Genomic DNA, 24952 nt, shown 5'->3' with positions numbered 1-24952 from the left:
CCAGGAACAGAGAGGATGTGTTCTTACTGCTGCTATCTGCTGTGATTGTTTATGTGGTTTCTACTACCTCCTTCTCTTTGCACCCTTACCCATACTCCTTTGGGTTACCCCTGGTTCAGGTTTTTGGTGTGTAGGAGTTTTTATTTACCCCTGTTAGTCATTCTTTGTTGGTGGGTTCTTGGGATCTCCATACCGGTCTGTCCCTTGGGTGGTGGGGACATAGACATCAGGGTCAGGACAAGAGACAGGGCCACGTTGGAGGCTCGACCCTGACTACCTTTAAGTCTATCGTCAGGATAAGGGTGTAATGCCTGATAGGAGCCACAGACTCAGACTGGCTGTAAGGGGAATCTAGTGAAAAGCCGCTCACAAAGCAGGACCCCAAGAACTCTGCAACCCTTTAACCCCTTTACAGGGATTTGGAATTACACAGAGCCTCAGAGATCGCTACCTGTGGTAGACTGTAGTCCGTGGTCGTCAGGCAGGGTCAAAATCCAGGAGATGCAAAGCGGGAACAGAATCGGCAGGCAAGGGCGTAGTGAGGAGACAAAGCAGGGGTCAAATCCGGAACTGGCAGCAAGGTACAAAAATGACAGGCAGGAGGGTAGTCAAACACAAGCAAGGTCAGCGCACAGGAATCACAATACAAACAGCACATGAGCCAGGAGAACAGAACTATCACTGGCAGTGGTCATGTGACAGGAGGGGGAATAAGAAGGGTGTGGTGTCTTCCCATAGGCTACAGGTGAATGTTGGCCACTTCAGCCGGGAGACACACGCCACCTACAGTCAGCCAGTGGTACTGCAGGTTCCAGGGAAACCCAGCCTAGTGGATGAGCGGAGCCTGTGCTCCGCAGAGCCATGGGCACCGACTCCTCTCCCATCACGAGCACTATCCATGGTGGGAACATGGCGTCAACTGGCGATCGGAGCAGAAGTCGCAGGAGCGGGCTCCGATGGGGACGTGACAAAGGGACAGCACGGGGACCCCAGTCCTAGAGTCAGCTAAGGAGCCCCTGTACCACCTTTATCTCCCCATTAAACCTGTGTCCCTTTTTAGAAAGAAGATAATCACAGACCAAATCAGTCACCGTCCCTAAACAAACAATTAAGACCCCCATTAGATAAAAGTCAGGTTTAGCTGACCATCTTGTGGTGTTTGAGGGCATCCTGACTATGAAAATCATCTGTCGGGGGGGCACAAAGATCAGGCGGCTGCGTTCACACATCCGTGAGACTCAGAGCTGGTCCTATTCTCATTCGTCTTCCAGATCAGATTCAGCCATTAATGTTTATTGGGATCCATTAAAAATGGATTAAACAAGGAACACAGACTTTTTACTTCCGTGGATCATCCATTTTTCACTTGTTCAGCGTTAATGAGGATCTGTCACTGCATCAGAAGTGACCAATTCTTATTCCAATTGTATTCCCAGTGCTCCGCTGAGGTATTTTTTTATTATTATTTCTGTATCCATCCACCATACGATTCTAGAAATATAAGCCTTTTTATTCAGTGAAATTGTTTTTTATAGTGTTTACTAAGGAGGCGTGGCTCACAGGAGAGTAATGCCGCCTAAAGACACCGCCCCTGAGGAGCCCATAAGCCACGCCCCCTGTAAAAACCTAAAGATTAGACCTAAATATAAAAAATATATCTTTAAAATTGTATGATGGATTAAAAAAAAAAACAACAAAAACTGTGTAGTTAGAGGAGCAGTGAGAATAAAAGAAAAGAAAGCCCTGGACACTTTTAACCTAATTTACAGATCTTCTGTGGTGTCATGTAAAACCATATCTTGTCCGTGTACGGCCATATTGAAAGAAAAAAAAAATATGCATCTTGGAAGAAGCTGTAAGGAAAAAAACAATAAAAGTGCAAAAAAAATAAAATAAAATTGTTAGTCTTAAAAGAAACATAAAAGATAAGGACACTTGAGTCTCCATAATCTGGGAATTTTGGTTGCTCTTCTAGCGCGGATGTGTTAACCCTTTCACCACACCACAGGATATTAGGTCGTAGTGGTGATACCCATAGTGCCTGAGGGTGTCATCATAAACGCTAGTTTGGGTGATTGTTTTTTTTTTTATCTTTTTTTTTTTAATCTTTTTTTGTCTTTTTGACTATGAATCCTTTGGTTGCTGTTATCTTTTTTTTTTTTATCTTTTTTTGTTTTTTTTGACTGAATCCTTTGGTTGTTTTTATCATTTTTTTTTTATCTTTTTTTTGTTTTTTTGACTATGAATCCTTTGGTTGTTTGAATCATTTTTTTTTTATCTTTTTTTGTCTTTTTTGACTATGAATCCTTTGGTTGTTTTTATCATTTTTCTTTTTATCTTTTTTGTCTTTTTGACTATGAATCCTTTGGTTGTTTGAATCTTTTTTTTTTTTTTTTTTTTATCTTTTTTTTTGTCTTTTTTGACTATGAATCCTTTGGTTGTTTTTATCATTTTTCTTTTTATCTTTTTTGTCTTTTTGACTATGAATCCTTTGGTTGTTTGTATCATATTTTTTTTTAGCTTTTTTTTGTTTTTTTGACTATGAATCCTTTTGGTTGTTTTTATCATTTTTTTTAATCTTTTTTTGTTTTTTTTGACTATGAATCCTTTAGTTGCTCACATTTGAGGGTTTTTCTTTCTGATGCATATTATTTCAGGCTCGATCCGTCCTCCGGTCTCACAATTACAAAGATAAAAGGCTCCTCATTTGCATACATAAGACATATTTTTAGCGATTTGCATAAGTTGAGCATTATGTAAATACACCTGCTATATCACTTGCTTTTTTCCTTTTTAGATTATCCCAATGTTTGATGCCATCAATGCATGAAAAAGTCGTTTTTCCACAAAGTGCATCATTTCATGCCGACTGCTGCAACAGAATCCGAGTTAATAGATTTCATGCGGATTCTGATGTCAGGGCTTTCTACCAGCTGAAGCGTAAATGGGTGCCTGGAGATGGGAAAATATTAGCAGATGCGCGGGAGGGAATACTTCTGCATTTTATAGTTCCGTCCAAATCTTCATATTTTGTAAACAGGACGTGCGAAAATCACTCAGAAACATATTTTAAAAGGTCGCAGTCGTTTCAACAAACTTTGCCTGAATTAATGTTTACGAGTCAATAAAATAAACTATTACGATTTATTTCATGGAAAAAAATTGCTTTTTTCTCCACTTATGATCCACTTCTTCTCTGCTCACTACTGATCAAACAGCTAAAATCCATCTTAGTCAAAACAAGCTGCCTATAGAAGACTGTAGAGAGGGGCGGTTGGGAGGAGGAGGGTGACGAAACAAGCAGAGGAAGGCACAGACAGATCATGCTACAGCTTTCTAGTACATGTTTATCTCACCAAAGAAATTAATTAATGAGGTATCAGATTACAGCTGCCTATTGAAGTCTATAGAGAGGAGAGGTTGGGAGGAGGAGGGTGACAAAATAGGCAGAGGCAGACACAGACAGAACAGGCTGCAGCTTTCTAATACATGTTTATCTCACCCAAGAAATTCATTAATGAGGTATCAGATTACATCTGCTAATTGAAGACTATAGACAGGGAACGTTGGGAGGAGGAGGGTGACAAAACAGGCAGAACGAGACACAGATCATGCTGCAGCTTTCTAGTTTATCTCACCCAAGAAATGAATTAATGAGATATCATATTAAAGCTGCCTATTGAAATCTATTGAGAAGGTAGGTAGGAAGGATGAAAGTGATAAAACAAACAAAGGGAGACACAGAGATATCAGGCTGCAGGTTCCTAGTACATGTTTTTCTCACCCAAGAAATGAATTAATGAGGTATCAGATTACATCTGCCTATTTAAGTCTATAGAGAGGGAAGGTTGGGAGGAGAAGGGTGAGAAAACAGGCAGAGGGAGGCACAGACAGATCATGCTGCAGTTTTCTAGTATATGTTTATCTCACCCAATAAATTAATTAATGAGGTATCAGATTACAGCCACCTATTGTAGTCTGTAGAAAGGGAAGGTTGGGAGAAGGAGGAGTGGACAAAACAGTCAGAGGGAGACACAGACATATAAAGCTGCAGCTTACTAGTACATGTTTATCTCACCCAATAAATTAATGAGGTATCAGATTACATCTATCTATTGAAGTCTATAGAGATTGAAGGTTGGGAGGAGGAGGATGAGAAAACAGGCAGAGGGAGGCACAGACAGATCATGCTGCAGTTTTCTAGTATATGTTTATCTCACCCAATAAATTAATTAATGAGGTATCAGATTACAGCCACCTATTGTAGTCTGTAGAAAGGGGAGGTTGGGAGGAGGAGGAGTGGACAAAACAGTCAGAGGGAGACACAGACAGATAATGCTGCAGCTTTTTAGTAGATTGGTTAGGTCATGGGTTGAATTAAATGGACTAAAGTCTACCTTAAACACTATGCAACTATATTTATCTCACCCAAGAAATTAATTCATGAATTATCAGGTTATAGCTACCTTTTGAAATCTATTGAGAAGGCAGGTAGGGAGGAAGAAAGATATAAAGCAGGCAGGGGAAGACACAGACAGATCATGCTGCCGCTTTCTAATACATGTTTTGTTTTGTGCAAGAAATGAATTAATGAGGTATCGGATTACATCTGCCTATTGAATTCTATTGAGAGGAGGTTGAGTGGAGGAAATTGAGAAAGCAGGCAGAGGGAGACACAGACCATGCAGCGGCTTTCTAGTACATATTTATCTCACTCAAGAAATGAATTATTGAGGTATCAGATTACATCTGCCTATTGAAGTCTATAGAGAGGACAGGTGGGGAGAAGGAGGGGACCAAACAGGCAGAGGGAGACACAGACAGTGCATGCTGCAGCTTTCTAGTACATGTTTATCTCACTCAAGAAATTATTTAATGAGGTATCAGATTACATCTGCCTATTGAAGCCTAAGTGGAAAACGTTTCTCTTTGCAGAGACTGACAAACCAATCTGGCTATCAGTGGTGAGGAGTCTTATAGCTGCAATGCTCCTCTGGGAAATATTCAACTTGTATCTTCAGGGAGGAAGGAGACAAACTCTAGCACCACCTATTAGAAGTAGCAACCCTAAAAGTTAAAAGTGACTCTCTGAGTCTTTTCATATGACCTAGGATTTATGCCAGATCAGAACCTCAATTTGCAGACACAGTGTTTCGGGATGATTGTCCCTCGTCAGTGCAAAGTATGAGATCTGATCTGTCTGAATGAGAAGCTCTACTGAGAGGGAAGGTTGGGTGGAGAAGAAAGGTGACAAAACATGTAGAGGGAGACAGACACAGATCATGCAGCGACCTTTTAGTAACGGTTTATCCACCTCATAAATTAATTAAAGTATTGAAATACAGCTGCCAATTGACATCTGTAGAGAGGGTGGTTGGGAGGTGGAAGGGGACGAAACAAGTAGAGTGAGGAGACGCAGACAGATCATGCTGCAACTTTTTATTAAGTGTTTATTTCACCCATAAATTAATTAGAAAGGTATCGATATACAGCTGCCAAGTGACGTCTGTAGAGACTAGAGAGAGTGGTTGGGAGGAGGAAGGTGACAAAGCAGCCAGGAGGAGACACAGACAGACCATGCTGCAGGTTGTTAGTACATGTCTGTAAAGAGGGTGGTTGGGAGGAGGGTGACCAAAAAGGCAGCTGGAGACACATGATACAGCTTTCTAGTAAGTGTTTTATCTCACTCCAATCTCTCCAGAAATAGCTACATTGCTCAGTCCTGCTCTATAATGCTCCTCACTGCTGCTGTTGTCTCTGAGCATGCACTAGAGACAGAAGAACAGTTATCAATCATGTCTGTGTCTGGGAGACGTAATAACAGCTTCTCTTCACCCACTAGCTCAGAGACAACTGAAAATTGCAAATAGAGCCTTAAGAGGGAAATTCTGGTGAAAAATGTAGGGTACAAGTCATATGATGGACAGAAATGGTATTATTCGTCCTGAACACACATCTAGGTTGTCACCTGAAATGGCAGGTAGCCTTTAAGGCAAGTAAGGGGTACTTTGCACGTTGGGACATCGCTACTGCGATATCGTCGGGGTCAAATCGAAAGTGACGCACATCCGGCGCCAGTAACGACGTCGCAACTTGTAAAGCCTAGATGCGCCGACAAACTATCGCAAAAGCGTCGTAAATCGGTGATCTGTGTAGCGTCGGTCATTCCCATAATGTCGGACCGATAGGTGATATGATGTTGTTCCTCGTTCCTGCGGCAGCACACATCGCTGTGTATGAAGCCGCAGGAGCGAGGAACATCTCCAACCTGCGTCCACCGGCTATGCGGAAGGAAGGAGGTGGGCGGGATGTTTACGTACCGCTCATCTCCGCCCCTCCGCTTCTATTGGCCACCTGTCGTGTGACGTCGCTGTGACGCCGTACGACCCGTTCCCTTAGGAAGGAGGCGGGTCGCCGGCCAGAGCGACGTCGCAGGGCAGGTAAGTGCGTGTGAAGCTGCCGTAGCGATAATGTTCACAACAGCAGCTATCACAAGAGATCACATCTGCGACGGGGGGCGGGGACTATCGCGCTCGGCATCGCTACAATCGGCTAGCGATGTCGCAGCGTGCAAAGTATCCCTAAGGGTAGCTAGCTAGCGATGTAGAGCGCGATAGTCCCCGCCCCCGTCGCAGATGCGATATCTTATGATTCCTGCCGTAGCGAACATTATCGCTACGGCAGCTTCACGCGCACTTACCTGCCCTGCGACATCGCTCTGGCCGGCGAACTGCCTCCTTTCTAAGGGGGCGGGTCGTGCTGCGTCACAGCGACGTCACACGGCAGGCGGCCAATAGAAGCGGAGGGGCGGAGATGAGCGGGACGTAAACATCCCGCCCACCTCCTTCCTTCCGCATAGCCGGTGGACGCAGGTAGGAGATGTTCCTCGCTCCTGCGGCTTCATACACAGTGATGTGTGCTGCCGCAGGAACGAGGAACAACATCGTATCACTTATCGGTCCGACATTATGGAAATGACCGACGCTACACCGATCACCGATTTACGACGCTTTTGCGATCGTTTATCGGTGCATCTAGGCCAGGGGGTCTCAAACTCGGCTGGGTGTATGGGCCGCACCGAGGAAAAAAATAATTTGGGGGGCCGCATTCTTTGCAGGACAAAGTGACATTTTTATTGGTACCATATATATATTTTTTTACACACCTTTGGATGACTGATTTTCAACATTTTTCACTTGTTTATTATAACAAATGTGCACATTCTTTGGTTAAATCTAAAAAAAAAAATTTGATGTTAAAAAAAGTCATGCCTTATTTTGTTTTACATTTTATCCCTTTCTTGTAACTAATAGTGTTACAATTATCACTATACAGAAATTTTGGCCAACATCTTTTAGTAATGTTCCCTATCCTATAGACATGTGCCCACCTTGTCCCTATTCTATAGACATGTGCCCACCTTGTCCCTATTCTATAGTCATGTGCCCACCTTGTCCCCATCCTATAGTCATGTGCCCACCTTGTCCCTATTCTATAGTCATGTGCCCACCTTGTCCCCATCCTATAGACATGTGCCCACCTTGTCCCCATCCTATAGTCATGTGCCCACCTTGTCCCCATCCTATAGTCATGTGCCCACCTTGTCCCTATTCTATAGACATGTGCCCACCTTGTCCCTATTCTATAGTCATGTGCCCACCTTGTCCCTATTCTATAGTCATGTGCCCACCTTGTCCCTATTCTATAGTCATGTGCCCACCTTGTCCCTATTCTATAGACATGTGCCCACCTTGTCCCCATCCTATAGTCATGTGCCCACCTTGTCCCTATTCTATAGTCATGTGCCCACCTTGTCCCCATCCTATAGACATGTGCCCACCTTGTCCCCATCCTATAGTCATGTGCCCACCTTGTCCCTATTCTATAGTCATGTGCCCACCTTGTCCCTATTCTATAGTCATGTGCCCACCTTGTCCCTATTCTATAGTCATGTGCCCACCTTGTCCCCATCCTATAGTCATGTGCCCACCTTGTCCCCATCCTATAGTCATGTGCCCACCTTGTCCCTATCCTATAGTCATGTGCCCACCTTGTCCCCATCCTATAGTCATGTGCCCACCTTGTCCCTATTCTATAGTCATGTGCCCACCTTGTCCCTATTCTATAGACATGTGCCCACCTTGTCCCCATCCTATAGTCATGTGCCCACCTTGTCACCATCCTATAGTCATGTGCCCACCTTGTCCCCATCCTATAGTCATGTGCCCACCTTGTCCCTATTCTATAGTCATGTGCCCACCTTGTCCCTATTCTATAGACAGGTGCCCACCTTGTCCCCATCCTATAGTCATGTGCCCACCTTGTCCCCATCCTATAGTCATGTGCCCACCTTGTCCCCATCCTATAGTCATGTGCCCACCTTGTCCCTATTCTATAGACATGTGCCCACCTTGTCCCCATCCTATAGTCATGTGCCCACCTTGTCCCCATCCTATAGTCATGTGCCCACCTTGTCCCTATTCTATAGTCATGTGCCCACCTTGTCCCTATCCTATAGACATGTGCCCACCTTGTCCCTATTCTATAGTCATGTGCCCACCTTGTCCCTATTCTATAGTCATGTGCCCACCTTGTCCCCATCCTATAGACATGTGCCCACCTTGTCCCCATCCTATAGTCATGTGCCCACCTTGTCCCTATTCTATAGTCATGTGCCCACCTTGTCCCCATCCTATAGACATGTGCCCACCTTGTCCCTATTCTATAGTCATGTGCCCACCTTGTCCCTATCCTATAGTCATGTGCCCACCTTGTCCCCATCCTATAGTCATGTGCCCACCTTGTCCCCAAACTATAGTCATGTGCCCACCTTGTCCCTATTCTATAGTCATGTGCCCACCTTGTCCCCATCCTATAGTCATGTGCCCACCTTGTCCCCATCCTATAGTCATGTGCCCACCTTGTCCCCCATCCTATAGACATGTGCCCACCTTGTCCCCAACCTATAGTCATGTGCCCACCTTGTCCCCATCCTATAGACATGTGCCCACCTTGTCCCTATCCTATAGTCATGTGCCCACCTTGTCCCCATCCTATAGTCATGTGCCCACCTTGTCCCCCATCCTATAGACATGTGCCCACCTTGTCCCCAACCTATAGTCATGTGCCCACCTTGTCCCCATCCTATAGACATGTGCCCACCTTGTCCCTATCCTATAGTCATGTGCCCACCTTGTCCCCATCCTATAGTCATGTGCCCACCTTGTCCCCATCCTATAGTAATGTGCCCACTTTGTCCCCATCCTATAGTCATGTGCCCACCTTGTCCCTATTCTATAGTCATGTGCCCACCTTGTCCCCATCCTATAGTCATGTGCCCACCTTGTCCCCATCTTATAGTCATGTACCCACCTTGTCCCCCATCCTATAGACATGTGCCCACCTTGTCCCCATCCTATAGACATGTGCCCACCTTGTCCCCATCCTATAGACATGTGCTCACCTTGTCCCCATCCTATAGACATGTGCCCACCTTGTCCCCATCCTATAGACATGTGCCCACCTTGTCCCCATCCTATAGACATGTGCCCACCTTGTCCCCATCCTATAGATATGTGCCCAGCTTGTCCCCATCCTATAGACATGTGCCCACCTTGTCCCTATTCTATAGTAAGGTGCCCACCTTGTCCCTATCCTATAGTCATGTGCCCACCTTGTCCCTATTCTATAGACATGTGCCCACCTTGTCCCTATCCTATAGTCATGTGCCCACCTTGTCCCTATTCTATAGACATGTGCCCACCTTGTCCCTATTCTATAGACATGTGCCCAGCTTGTCCCTATTCTATAGACATGTGCCCAGCTTGTCCCCATCCTATAGACATGTGCCCACCTTGTCCCTATTCTATAGTAAGGTGCCCACCTTGTCCCTATCCTATAGTCATGTGCCCACCTTGTCCCTATTCTATAGACATGTGCCCACCTTGTCCCTATTCTATAGTCATGTGCCCACCTTGTCCCCCATCCTATAGACATGTGCCCACCTTGTCCCCATCCTATAGACATGTGCCCACCTTGTCCCCATCCTATAGATATGTGCCCAGCTTGTCCCCATCCTATAGTCATGTGCCCACCTTGTCCCTATTCTATAGTCATGTGCCCACCTTGTCCCTATTCTATAGTCATGTTCCCACCTTGTCCCCATCCTATAGACATGTGCCCACCTTGTCCCCATCCTATAGACATGTGCCCACCTTGTCCCCATCCTATAGACATGTGCTCACCTTGTCCCCATCCTATAGACATGTGCCCACCTTGTCCCCATCCTATAGACATGTGCCCACCTTGTCCCCATCCTATAGACATGTGCCCACCTTGTCCCTATTCTATAGACATGTGCCCAGCTTGTCCCCATCCTATAGACATGTGCCCACCTTGTCCCTATTCTATAGTAAGGTGCCCACCTTGTCCCTATCCTATAGTCATGTGCCCACCTTGTCCCTATTCTATAGACATGTGCCCACCTTGTCCCTATTCTATAGTCATGTGCCCACCTTGTCCCCATCCTATAGACATGTGCCCACCTTGTCCCCATCCTATAGATATGTGCCCAGCTTGTCCCCATCCTATAGTCATGTGCCCACCTTGTCCCTATTCTATAGTCATGTGCCCACCTTGTCCCTATTCTATAGTCATGTTCCCACCTTGTCCCCATTCTATAGACATGTGCCCACCTTGTCCCCATTCTATAGTCATGTGCCCACCTTGTCCCCATTCTATAGACATGTGCCCACCTTGTCCCTATTCTATAGTCATGTTCCCACCTTGTCCCCATCCTATAGATATGTGCCCACCTTGTCCCTATTCTATAGTCATGTGCCCACCTTGTCCCTATTCTATAGTCATGTTCCCACCTTGTCCCCATTCTATAGTCATGTTCCCACCTTGTCCCCATTCTATAGACATGTGCCCACCTTGTCCCCATTCTATAGACATGTGCCCACCTTGTCCCTATTCTATAGTCATGTGCCCACCTTGTCCCTATTCTATAGTCATGTTCCCACCTTGTCCCCATTCTATAGTCATGTGCCCACCTTGTCCCCATTCTATAGACATGTGCCCACCTTGTCCCCATCCTATAGACATGTGCCCACCTTGTCCCCATCCTATAGTCATGTGCCCACCTTGTCCCCATCCTATAGACATGTGCTCACCTTGTCCCCATCCTATAGACATGTGCCCACCTTGTCCCCATCCTATAGACATGTGCCCACCTTGTCCCCATCCTATAGATATGTGCCCACCTTGTCCCTATTCTATAGTAAGGTGCCCACCTTGTCCCTATCCTATAGATATGTGCCCAGCTTGTCCCCATCCTATAGTCATGTGCCCACCTTGTCCCCATCCTATAGTCATGTGCCCACCTTGTCCCTATTCTATAGACATGTGCCCACCTTGTCCCCATCCTATAGATCTGTGCCCACCTTGTCCCTATTCTATAGTAATGTCCCCATCCTGTAGTAATGGGTGGTGGCGGCGGGTGAAAGGTGATAATTTACTGATCGTTCTCGGCTTCCATCCACAGATTCCTGAGTGAAGGTGAGGGGGCGGTCTCTGGCCCCAGATCCACAGTGATTGGAGAGACCGGCCTTGTGACCGATCTCTCCAATCAGAGCTGGGGGCGGGTGAAACTGAGGTCACCCAGCTCCAGCCAATGATCAGGGCTACAGCTGCACTGATCAGGGCTGGATTTCAATGTTACAGCCATTTTCAATGGCTGGAACATTACAGTGGCTGTGATTGGCTGACGAACGCCGCACAGCCAATCACAGCTTCTGTAGGTCCGGGGAGTAGACACTGCCCCTCCTGAGGTCCCCTCCTCCCTGAATCTAAGGTATTTGCTATTTGCAATGCAAACAGCGAACGTAGCCACCGGGGCCACGATCTCGCCATGACGTACTGGGTATGTCAAGGGTCCTTAAGTACCAGGGAGCCATAATGTACCCAGTACGTCATAGGTCGCTGAGGGGTTAATGTGCCGTCTTTCACATACACAAAAAATAAAAAAACACCATTCTTCTCACCTGTCCTGCGCTCCCTCGGCTCCTCACCTCTGCTTCTCGCTGTCTGCAGGCCGTGCCCCGGTGACTATCGCGGCCGGTGCAGGGGCCGCAGCCACTGGCAGCGATTTATGGCAGATCAGATGGTTGTTTTGCCGGTGCTGCGCGCGCACAGTCCTTGCCTCTGAGAACGCAGCGCCGGCAAACACTCATCTAACAAAGTGCAGACAGTGGCTGCGGCCCCTGCACCGGCCGTGATAGTGACCAGGGGCACAAGACTGGGGGCCGCACGAAGCAGCCTGACGGGCCGCATGCGGCCCGCGGGCCGCGTGTTTGAGACCCCTGATCTAGGCTTTACACGTTGCGATGTCGTTACTGGCACCGGATGTGCGTCACTTTCGATTTGACCCCACTGAGATCACACCTGCGATATCGTAGTGTGCAAAGTGCCCCTAAGAGTTGTGCACCCTACAGGAGAGGAAGCGATTTCCTATTATGAGCTCTCTAAATGGCCCATGGGTGGTGGGAAAATTAAATATAAGAGTCAATACTCACCTACCGGATCGGCACCACTATCTCTAAACACCACATTATGTCCCCCGCCTGGCTTGGAATGTCGCGTGACCGCTGCGACCAATCACTGATTGTTGGCAGCGTTCACATTCTGTCCCAGCATCTTTCTAAAAGAAAACCTAGAAACTTTTTGAAGTTACTTTTTTAACAAAGGCGGCTAATTATTTTTTTCCAGAGCTGTCGGGAAGATCTTTACTATCCAGTTAGAGGAGTTTTAGCGTTCCTCTAATTTCTTGTATTATTTTCTCCCTCAGGTTTAATTCGCCTACAAGAGCTCATCAAGGCGCCATCAAGATTCAACATCAAAATAAAGATCCGCCAATTACCTTCAGGAAACAAGGACGCTCGGCCTCTGCTCAAAGAGATGAAGAAAGCCAAGGAGTTTTATGTGATATTTGATTGCTCGCATGAAACCGCGGCGGAGATCCTCAAACAGGTAGACAAGTTTATATTTTATTTTCATTCTCTTCAAAGCCGGCGTTCTGCTTCCATATAGCACATCAAGACGAGACGCGGCAGCGCGCTCCACCAGCGCTGTAACTGTGATGTACGGGGGAATCATTTACAATTCCTTCACTCTAATAGCCCCCGTTATTTTCCATCACTCCCTCTGATTCCTATCAAAGGGAGGCGCAATGTAATAGCTGAATTCATACATTATTTATTACAATTTTTTCTTTTTTTTTTCGAAAGTCAAATTCCTTTAAACTTTCATAAGTTGATTATCGCAGAGTATAAGTGATAACGAGAGGCGATAACGACTGCTGACGTGTCATTTTTAGTTAAAGGGGTATTCCCATCTCCAAGATCTTATCCCAATATGTAGTAGGTGAAATAATAATAATAATAATAATATTATCAAATATCTCCAATTAGAAATGTATTGTAGTTCTCCTGATTCACCATGTCTCTTACCTCATGTGCAGGGCACTGCAGGACCTTAGGTATCCATGTTATGACCACGCATATAGTGACAGTTATGTAGTTACTAGTGGTCATAACCATAGATACTTAAGGTCCTGCAATGCCCTGCACATGAGGTAAGAAACATGGTGAATCAGGAGAACTATACTACATTTCTAATTGGAGGTATTTGCTAATATCATTATTATACCTACTACTTGTCACTTACATCATGTGCACAGCATTGCAGGACCTGATTATGTATCCATGGTTATGACCACGTATATATTGACAGTTAGTTGGTTGTGGTCACAACCATGGATACCTAAAGTTCTGCAATGCCCTGCATATGAGGTAAGAGACATGGTGAATCAGGAGAACCATACTACATCTCTAATTGGAGGTATTTGCTAATATTATCCCACCAACTACATATTACTAAGGTCCTGCAATGCCCTGCACATGAGGTAAGTGACATGGTGAATCAGGAGAACTATACTACATTTCTAATTGGAGGTATTTGCTAATATTATTATTATTATTAATATTAGCAAATACCTCCAATTAGAAATGTAGTATAGTTCTCCTGATTCATCATGTCTCTTACCTCATGTGCAGGGCATTGCAGGACCTTAGGTATCCCTGGTTGTGAGCACTAGCAACTAACTGTCACTATATAGGTGGTAATAACCATGGATACCTAAGGTTCTGCAATGCTCTGCACATGAGGTAAGTGACATGTAGTAGGTGTAGTAGTAGTAGTAGTAGTAGTAATAATAATGTAATATTAGCAAATACCTCCAATTAGAAATGTAGTATAGTTCTCCTGATTCACCATGTCACTTACCTCATGTGCAGGGCATTGCAGGACCTTAGTAATATGTAGTTGGTGGGATAATATTAGCAAATACCTCCAATTAGAGATGTAGTATGGTTCTCCTGATTCACCATATCTCTTACCTCATATGCAGGGCATTGCAGAACTTTAGGTATCCATGGTTGTGACCACAAGCAACTAACTGTCAATATATACGTGGTCATAACCATGGATACATAATCAGGTCCTGCAATGCTGTGCACATGATGTAAGTGACAAGTAGTAGGTATAATAATGATATTAGCAAATACCTCCAATTAGAAATGTAGTATAGTTCTCCTGATTCACCATGTTTCTTACCTCATGTGCAGGGCATTGCAGGACCTTAGGTATCTATGGTTATGACCACTAGCAACTACATAACTGTCACTATATGCGTGGTTATAACATGGATACCTAAGGTTCTGCAATGCCCTGCACATGAGGTAAGTGACACGTAGTAGGAATAATAATGATAATATTAGCAAATACCTCCAATTAGAAATTATAGTATAGTTTTCCTGATATAGACATGTCTCCTACCTCATGTACAGGGCATTGCAGCTTAGATATCCATGGTTATGACCACTAGCAACTAACTAACTATCTCTAGATGCGTGGTCATAATCATGAATACCTAAGGTCTTACAATGCCCTGCACATGAGGTAAGAGATATGTAGTAGGTGTAATAATAATAATCTTGGCAAATACCTCCAATTAGAAATGTAGTATAGTTCTCCGGATTTACCATGTCACTTACCTCATATGCAGGGCATTGCAGGATATTAGTAATGTGTAGTTGGTGTGATGATAATAATAATATTTGCAAATACCTCCAATAAGAAATGTAGTATAGTTCTCCTGATTCACCATGTCACTTATGTAATGTGCAGGGCATTGCAACACCTTAGGTATCCATGGTTATGACCACTACATCTGTCGCTATATGCGTGGTCATAACCATGGATATGGCCTGCAATGCCCTGCACATAAGGTAAGTGACATGTAGTAGGTGTGAGCCCGTCGGGCATCGGACAAGGAACACTTGGCTATTGAAATGTCCAAAAGCAACAGAGGAACTGAAATTCTGGGATTCATCTAAACAGGAGGTTGAGCTGCAAACCATCAGCCTTCACAATATAGAAAGAAATTTAGTGCAGGTTGACAGGTTACAGCTCCGACAACAGAAGGCGTAACATTAAGATTTATCTTGGTCATCAAGATCTTCATTAATGATAATTAATTCAAGTATAATAATTATATTCAATTTAATCAATTCTAATCAATAACATGACTTGCATAGAGTTAGGGCTTATACACACAGCGGAGGCCTGAGTATTCAATCTATAAGGAGATAAACTCCTCTAGAGAAACGACAATATCTCCCTACATACAATCTGACCACAAGTAAGCAGAAATCTTGAAAAACGTTAGAGATCTTGAAGATGGTAAGAAACTAATAAAAAAAAGCATACAAGAAAAGCTGGTGTAACCAGAATACTCCTTAAAGGAAACTTGTCAGTAAAAATGTATAAGGAAAGTAGTGGTATGGATGTATAGGTCATAAGGCCGCGATAAAAATGATACCTGTCTTGTAGCAATCTGATATGCCAGCACTGAGAAATAAAGCTTTGAATTCACTTGTAAATAAACCAGGAAGTTCTTTAGGGGTGTGTCCTAGATGTGACTGACACGCCCCCAATGCATATCGTGGCTTAATTGCTTGATTTCTCAGCATTGGCATATCGGATTCCTACAAGAAAGGTATCATTTTTTTGTTTTTTCTCCAAGCTATGCAGCCATACCATTAGTTTAATCAGTTAAATTATCTTGGCATGTTCCCTTTAAGTGTGATAGGCTATGTATCCTAGCCAGAGAGTAGAGCGGCGGCTGAGATAGAAGGAGTACAACCAGATAAATTTTATAACAGGGATTAGTGCTTTAAGTGGTTCTATGTCTTATCCCCTATAACAGTGTTTCTCAACTCCAGTCCTCAAGACCCATCAACAGATGATGTTTTCAGGTTTTCCTCAATCAGGTTTTCAGGCGTTCATTAATGTTGCAGCGGTGATGGAATTATTCCTTGTCTAATATTGAGGGAAAACCTGAAAACATGATCTGTTGATGGGTCTTGAGGACTGGAGTTGAGAAACACTGCCCTATAAGGATACGTACTCCACTAGAGCAATGACAATATCTCTCTGCATACAATCTGACCATAATGAAGCAGAAATCTTGCAAAGAGCAGAGATCTTGAAACAGGTAAGGAATTAATTTAAAAAAAGGTGGTGAAACCAAAATACTTCTTAACCCTAGAACGCGCAACCATAGAAATCTACCATAGAAAACAAATGACCTAGCAGGCCTGTGAGGCCCCAGGTATGCCTTCTAGGGTTAAAAGAAACTTGTCAGGACAATTTTATAAGGAAAATAGTGGTATGGCTGTATAGATCATAGAACAGCGATAAAAATGATACCTTTCTTGTAGCAATCCGATATGCCAGTGCTGAGAAATCAAGCTTTGAATCCACTTGTAAATAAACCAGGAAGTGCTTTAGGGGGCGTGTCTTAGATGTGACTGACACGCCCCCAGTGCATTTCCTGGCTTAATTGCTTGATTTCTCAGCATTGGCACATCGGATTCCTACAAGAAAGGTATCACTTTTTTAATTGTTCTCCAAGCTATCCAGTCATACCGTTAGTTTAATTAGTTAAATTATCTTGGCATATTCCCTTTAAGTGTGATAGGCTATGTATCCTAGCCAGAGAGTAGAGCGGCGGCTGAGATAGGAGTACGACCAGATAAATTTTATAACAGGGATTAGTGCTTTAAGTGGTTATATGTCTTATCCCCTATAAGGATACATAATCTACTAGAGAAATAACAATATCTCCCTACCTACAATCTGACCATAAGTAAGCAGAAATCTTGAAAAAATGCAGAGATCTTTAAACCTGGTAGAGAATTAATTAAAAATAAGAAAAATTGGTGAAACCAGAATACTCCTTAAAGGAAACGTGTCAGGGCAATTTTATAAGGAAAATAGTGGTATGGCTGTATAGATCATAGAACAGCGATAAAAATGATACCTTTCTTGTAGCAATCCGACATGCCAGTGCTGAGAAATCAAGCTTTGAATCCACTTGTAAATAAACCAGGAAGTGCTTTAGGGGGCGTGTCTTAGATGTGACTGACACGCCCCCAGTGCATTTCCTGGCTTAATTGCTTGATTTCTCAGCATTGGCACATCGGATCCCTACAAGAAAGGTATCACTTTTTTAATTTTTCACCAAGCTATGCAGTCATACCATTAGTTTAATCAGTTAAATTATCTTGGCATGTTCCCTTTAAGTGTGATAGGCTATGTATTCTGAGACAGGACTAGAACGACCAGGTAAATTTTATAACAGGGATTGGTGCTTTTAGTGGTTAAATGTCTTATCCCCTACGGAAAGGGATAAGCACCTTTACTTATTACTTACGGAAGCAACTGCAGAGTTTGATTTTCTTAAATTATTATAAACTTTCTTTGCATAAATCACCTTATCCTCCGTCTATTATGTGACTTTTCCATACCGGAGACCGAGCGGAGTTGATAACGGCTGGTTCCTGCCGCTTACACAATAGAGCGCTGATGGCAGATTTTACTTTTTTATCTATGATAAAAAAAAAAATTCCCTTTGACGCCGTGAAAGAGAAAGTTAAATGTTCCGCTCTCCCTTTGATGGCTGCTGAGTAGTTTTACATTTACAGAAATACTTAGGATAATTGCAAAAACGCTGAGATCTGAACCGCCTGATTGAGCTTAAGTGTCTGTAGTGGAGTCTGTGTATGGCAGCGAGATTCCCGAACACTTTCCAAACTCTGACAACTGCTCTTTGTGCAATGCCGTGTACTGTGCATTGGATGTATTTCAACAATTTTTTTTTTATTTTTTAATTGTTTTTTTTTTCTTCTTTGATAGTTAAATAGATATTTCGGAGAAAGTTTACAGTGATTTGATTTTCATGGTCCGTTTTCAAACAAGACTCCGATCATGCATCACTTTTGCACTTTTGTATCTTGACTCTCAAGGCCAAAGCAGAAGCTTGTTCGCCTGCTCTTCCTTAACACATGGCATCTATGCCCTGCCAATCCCCTGTCTAATTAATTCATTGGGGACACTTTACAAAAACCGAACTGTACAAGCAAATATAGGAAACTTTATGATATATCTTATCCAAAAAATTCATCCCCTGCCTTAATGAAAAATCAATTTACTGATCAATATTGAGGTCCTTGGAAAAGAAGAGAAGGGTAGGATGAGGGAAGAGCAGACTGAAGGAGGAAGAGAAATAGTAAAAAATCTTGGCAATTCTTTATAGTGAGTGTTTTATCTCACTCCATAGTTAGATCCACATCTACACTGCTCAGTACTGCTGTATAATGTCCTCCATGCTGCCGTATAATGTCCTCCATGCTGCTGTATAATGTCCTCCATGCTGCTGTATAATGTCCTCCATGCTGCTGTATAATGTCCTCCATGCTGGTGTTTAATGTCCTCCATGCTGCTGTATAATGTGCTCTATGCTGCTGTATAATGTCCTCCATGCTGCTGTATAATGTCTTCCATGCTGCTGTATAATGTCCTCCATGCTGGTGTTTAATGTCCTCCATGCTGCTGTATAATGTCCTCCATGCTGCTGTATAATGTCCTCCATGCTGCTGTATAATGTCCTCCATGCTGCTGTATAATGTCCTCCAAGCTGCTGTATAATGTCCTCCATGCTGCTGTATAATGTCCTCCATGCTGCTGTATAATGTCCTCCATGCTGCTGTATAATGTCCACCATGCTGCTGTATAATGTCCTCCATGCTGCTGTATAATGTCCTCCATGCTGGTGTTTAATGTCCTCCATGCTCCTGCTGAATCTAAACATGAGCTACATAGAGACAGGCGAGCAAAAGCCCCTCCTGTCTGTATGTACTGTGTAGAGGAGACTTCATAGAAGTTACGATCCATCCACCAGCCCAGAGACGACTGAAAATGATAGATAGATCCTACAGAAAGGAAAATTGGTGGGTGACAAATGCAGGATATAAATCATATGATGGCTAGCAATAGTGCTAAGTGCTATTCTTCATGCTCACACAAAGGACATCTTATTGTAAAAAGTCACCTGTAAATGCCAGTGTATTATTTATTTTTTCATATATATATTTATATATATATATATATATATATATATTTGTATGTATGTATGTATGTGTATATATGTATGTATGTATGTGTATATATATATATATGCATGTATGTGTGTGTGTATATATAAAATATATATAAATACAGATATAGTTAGTTATCACCGTTTGGGGGCTCATTGTCCCCTGTGACATGATCACGTGGAGCCAAAGGCGTAGCTGGGGGATTCAGCTCTGGGGTGGAAGAAACTTCTGTGTGGGCCCCTAACCAAGTACCCATGTTTACGAGAATGGTGGCTCCCCCTAAATGTCTGTTACTGAAAATAATTCTCTATACAAAAGTCCAACAGTAATATTTCCGCCATATGGTGACAATATAGTTATAAATACCAGTCCTGCAGAACAGACATCTGTGTGGCACAAAAACAGGGCTCCTCTTACTGCCCCACATAATAATGCTCACCACTGTGACCATTATAAAGTAAAATGCATCCTTTGTGTCCTGTAGATAAGAAAACTGCTCTATAGAAAATATTATTGCCTTGTGCTGGTGCCCTAGAAAACAGGGCTCATATTTTGCCTTCTAGAAAGTAATGATGCCCCTGTGCACCTTTGATAGTCACAATACCTTGAGTCACCATCTAACATTAATGGTCATTAAATGCTAACTTAACATTTAATAATGATGTTCCCTGAGTCCCCCCCATGTACAGCTCCTCTACATACATTGCGTTCACAGCTCCCCTACACAGTATAATGGGCAAATGTACCGCCCCGCGGGCTCGGCTGCGACCGCCAAGCCGCTCGGATCTGTGCTCGTACTGCGGGTGGTGGCTCGAGCCTCTCACGGACCCGGGGGTCACGTCGCTCTGCAAGGGAGTTGGCGCTATACGCGGGGATTTGGGTAAGGAGTTCCACGGCTGGGGCCGCGGTGGTTTGGTTTGGGATGTAAGTTCGTGACGCCACCCACGGGTTGTGGTGAATGGATGGACACCACCGCTGCCGTTAACTAGGCCTCCCGGGGACGGTGTTGTGCAGCTTGGTGTTGACCCCTCTGTGGGTAGGGGAATGATGGTCCCGGGGACCCGGGGGAGGTGCTGAGGCGGCGAAGCGGGTGGTGCATTATGGACGCTGGTGCAGTGCGGCGCAGCCCGAAGGCACTGGTGTACTCACTCTAACACAACACACTGGAATCTCTGGTAAACCAAACGGAGTGATGAACGGGGCTCGCAGCCGGCTGCAGCTTCTCCCAGAATAGGTTGGTGGTTTCCGCCTTTCTCCTGCACCTCTATGTGTAAATGTTTGACTCCTATGCCTAGACACCGGTACCCCTCCTGGTGCTCCGGTTTCCAACCCAGCCGCCACCGCCCGACCCCCGGTCCCTCTCGGTTCCACCGGCTGTAATCCCAGCTCCTGCAGGCAGCCACCACCGTCTGCCTCCTTGCCAATGGTGACTGGGCTCCGACCCAGCCACCTGGTAGTCTCTTGGCAGGCCTGGACACAGGACTGCCCGTGAACGTGACTGCTCTCCACCTCCTCTAGACTACTCTCTTCATGTACTTGACTCCTTCCTCCCTGTGCTTTCCCGCCTCCAGGCCTGTGAACTCCTCAGTGGGCGGAGCCAACCAGCTGGCTCCGCCGCCTGGTGTGGACATCAAACCTGGAGGGTGGTGACAAGGTTTTTAGTTTGACTGATGTCACCTAATCGGGAGGGGGTGTGGTGTTGTGTGTGACTACCTGGGATGACCTGACTAGTCCAGGGCATCACACAAACAGCTCCCCAATACACAGTATAATGGGCAAACAGCTCCCCTATACACAGAATGATGTCGCCACAGCTCCCCTCCACACAGTATAATGGGCAAACAGCTCCCCTCCACACAGTATGATGGGCAAACAGCTCCCCTATACACAGTATGATGGGCCCACAGCTCCCCTATACACAGTATGATGGGACTACAGCTCCCCTATACACAGTATGATGGTCCCACAGCTCCCCTATACACAGTATGATAGTCCCACAGCTCCTCTATACCCAGTATGATGGACCCACAGATCCCCTGTACACAGTATGAAGGGCCCACAGCTCCGTTAAACACAGTATGATGTCCCCACAGCTCCCCTATACACAGTATGATGCCCGCACAGCTCCCCTATACACAGTATGATGCCCCCACAGCTCCCCTACACCTGGTATAATTGGCAAACAGCTCCCCTCTACACAGGATGAAGGGCCCACAGATCCCCCTATACAGTATGATGGGCCCACAGCCCTGCTAAACACAGTATGATGGGCCCAAAAGCTCCCCTATACACTGTATAATGTTCTCACAGCTCCCCTATTCACAGTATAATTTTCCCATAGCTGCTCTCTACACAGTATGATGCCTCACAGCTCCCCTATACACAGTATAATTTTCCCATAGCTGCGCTATACACAGTATGATGCCTCACAGCTACCCTATACACAGAATGATGCCCCCACAGCTCCCTTAAGCCTGCTTTACACGCTACAATATATCTTACGATGTGTCGGCGGGGTCACGTCGTATGTGACGCACATCCGGCATCGTAAGGTATGTTGTAGCGTGTGACAGCGACGTGCAATTGCGATTGAACGAAAAACCGTTCATCGCATGCACGTCGTTCATTCCTGACGAATTGAACGTCAGATTGTTCATCGTACCCGGGGTAGGGCACATCGCAGTGTGTGACACCCCGGGAACGATGAACAGATCTCACCTGCCTCCTGCGGCTCCCGGCCAGCAATGCGGAAGGAAGGAGGTGGACGGGATGTTTACGTCCCGTTCAGCTCCGCCCCTCCGCTTCTATTGGCCGGCTGCCGCGTGACGTCGATGTGACGCCAAACGTCCCTCCCACTCCAGGAAGTGGACGTTCGCCGCCCACATCAAGGTCGTGTGGAAGGTAAGTACGTGTGACGGGGGTTAATCGTTTGTGCGGCACGTTCAACAAATTGAACGTGCTGCACATACGATGGGGGCGTTGCAAATCGCATACGATATCGTACGCGAAATTGCAACGTGTAAAGCAGGCTTAACACCTGGTATAATTGGCAAACAGCTCCCCTCTACACAGTATGAAGGGTCCACAGATCCCCTATACACAGTATGAAGGGCCCACAGATCCCCTATACACAGTATGATGTTCTCACAGCTCCACTCTACACAGTATGAAGGGCCCACAGATCACCTATACACAGTGTGATGTTCTCACAGCTCCACTCTACACAGTATGAAGGGCCCACAGATCCCCTATACACAGTATGATGTTCTCACAGCTCCACTCTACACAGTATGAAGGGCCCACAGATCCCCTATACACAGTATGATGTTCTCACAGCTCCACTCTACACAGTATGAAGGGCCCACAGATCCCCTATACACAGTATGATGTTCTCACAGCTCCACTCTACACAGTATGAAGGGCCCACAGATCCCCTATACACAGTATGATGTTCTCACAGCTCCACTCTACACAGTATGAAGGGCCCACAGATCCCCTATACACAGTATGATGTTCTCACAGCTCCACTCTACACAGTATGAAGGGCCCACAGCTCCCCTATACACAGTGTGATGTTCTCACAGCTCCACTCTACACAGTATGAAGGGCCCACAGATCACCTCTACACAGTATGAAGGGCCCATAGATCACCTCTACACAGTATGAAGGGCCCACAGATCACCTATACACAGTGTGATGTTCTCACAGCTCCCCTCTACACAGTATGAAGGGCCCACAGATCACCTCTACACAGTATGAAGGGCCCACAGATCACCTCTACACAGTATGAAGGGCCCACAGATCACCTCTACACAGTATGAAGGGCCCACAGATCCCCTATACACTGTATGATGTTCTCACAGCTCCCCTATTCACAGTATAATTTTCCCATAGCTGCTCTATACACAGTATGATGCCCCCAAAGCTCACCCGTACAGAGTAAAATGGGCCAACAGCTCCCTTATACAAGTATGAAGTTCCCACAGCTCCCTTACATACAGTATACTACCACCACAGCTTCCCCATACATAGTGTAATGGATCAACCGCTCCCCTCTACACAGTATGATGTCCCACTAGCTTCCTTATACAGGTAGTCCTCGGGTTACGACGGTCTCGACTTACGTTGTTTCGTAGTTACGACGCTTTATACGACGCTCATACAGCATCATATAAAGCGTCGTAACCGGGTCGTATGTGTCGTAACAGCGTCGTAACCGGGTCGTATGCGTCGTAACAGCGTCGTAACCGGGTCGTATGCGTCGTAACAGAGTTGTTTTACCGTAAGCTGGAAATGTGTAGCTGGAAAAGGTGCCCCTCACACATGTGCAGCACAGAATGGTTCCTACTGTATAGTTCGACTTACGACGTTATTCGACTTACAACGCCGCGTAAGAATGAAACAACGTTGTAAGTTGAGGACCACCTGTACACAGTATGATGTCCCCACAGCTCCCCTCTACACAGTATGATGCCTCTACAGCTCCCCTATACACAGTATGATGGGCCCACAGCTCCCCTCCTCACATTATGATGGGCCCACAGCTCCCCTATACACAGTATGATGTCCCCACAGCTCCCCTATATACAGTATGATGTCCCCACAGCTCCCCTACACACTGTATGATGGGCCCACAGCTCTCATACACATTACAATTCTCTCACTGCTCCCCTATACATAGTATGGTGGGACCACAGTTCCCCTTTACTGTACATAGTATGGTGGGACCACAGTTCCCCTATACTGTACATAGTATGGTGGGCCCACAGTTCCCCTATACACAGTATAATTCCCCCACAGATCCCCTATACACAGTATAAAACCACACCGCTCCCCTATACACAGTATGATTGGCTCACTGCTCCCCCATCAGAGTATGATGCTGTTCTGTAGGCTCCAGGCTTATAGCAGCCTTTAGTATCCCTCTCTTCCCCAGTAGCTGTGATACTGCATGGAGCCGATGATTTTCTGATATTGCCAGGGGTCTACCTGCCATGTTAGTGCTCCTGTGGCCCTGGTGGTCCTGTGAAGCCCAGCAACAGTCTATCTTTCATTAGATATTTTTTACATATTCTAAAATTCCAAATTTGTGGTATTGCAGTACATAGAACAATGAATCAGATGGTAATCGATTGGGGTTAAAAAAAAAAAAAAAATAATCAAATCACAGCCATTCTTCCTCTTAAAGTGGCACTGCATCAATTAAAGTTTGTAGAGAAAAAAATGGAAATACCAGAATTGCAACTTTTTATTTGCCAAGAAAATGGAATAAAAAAAACAACCATATACAGCTCAAAATGGGATCAATAAAAATGTCACCTTACTACGGAAAAAAAAACAAGCCGTCACCCAGCTTCATCGATACAAAGATTAAAAAGAAAAAGTTATGGATC

General features: G+C 45.0%; 1 protein-coding gene across 5 annotated transcripts in view; it reads left to right on the top strand.

Moving 5' to 3' along the window:
- The window catches only part of GRIK1 (glutamate ionotropic receptor kainate type subunit 1), a 473929-nt gene that overhangs the window by 247614 nt on the left and 201363 nt on the right, over positions 1-24952 (top strand). For all 5 annotated transcript variants that reach the window (XM_075335032.1, XM_075335029.1, XM_075335031.1 and 2 more), the window contains exon 4: positions 12848-13029. In XM_075335032.1, the coding sequence (XP_075191147.1) occupies positions 12848-13029 (182 nt within the window). The remainder of the gene's footprint in view (positions 1-12847; positions 13030-24952) is intronic.

The sequence above is a fragment of the Anomaloglossus baeobatrachus genome, chromosome 2, assembly GCF_048569485.1.
Source record: "Anomaloglossus baeobatrachus isolate aAnoBae1 chromosome 2, aAnoBae1.hap1, whole genome shotgun sequence".
Taxonomy (NCBI): Eukaryota; Metazoa; Chordata; class Amphibia; order Anura; family Aromobatidae; genus Anomaloglossus; species Anomaloglossus baeobatrachus.
Note: the sequence above shows the minus strand (reverse complement) of the source record. Positions and strands in the feature narration are given on the sequence as shown.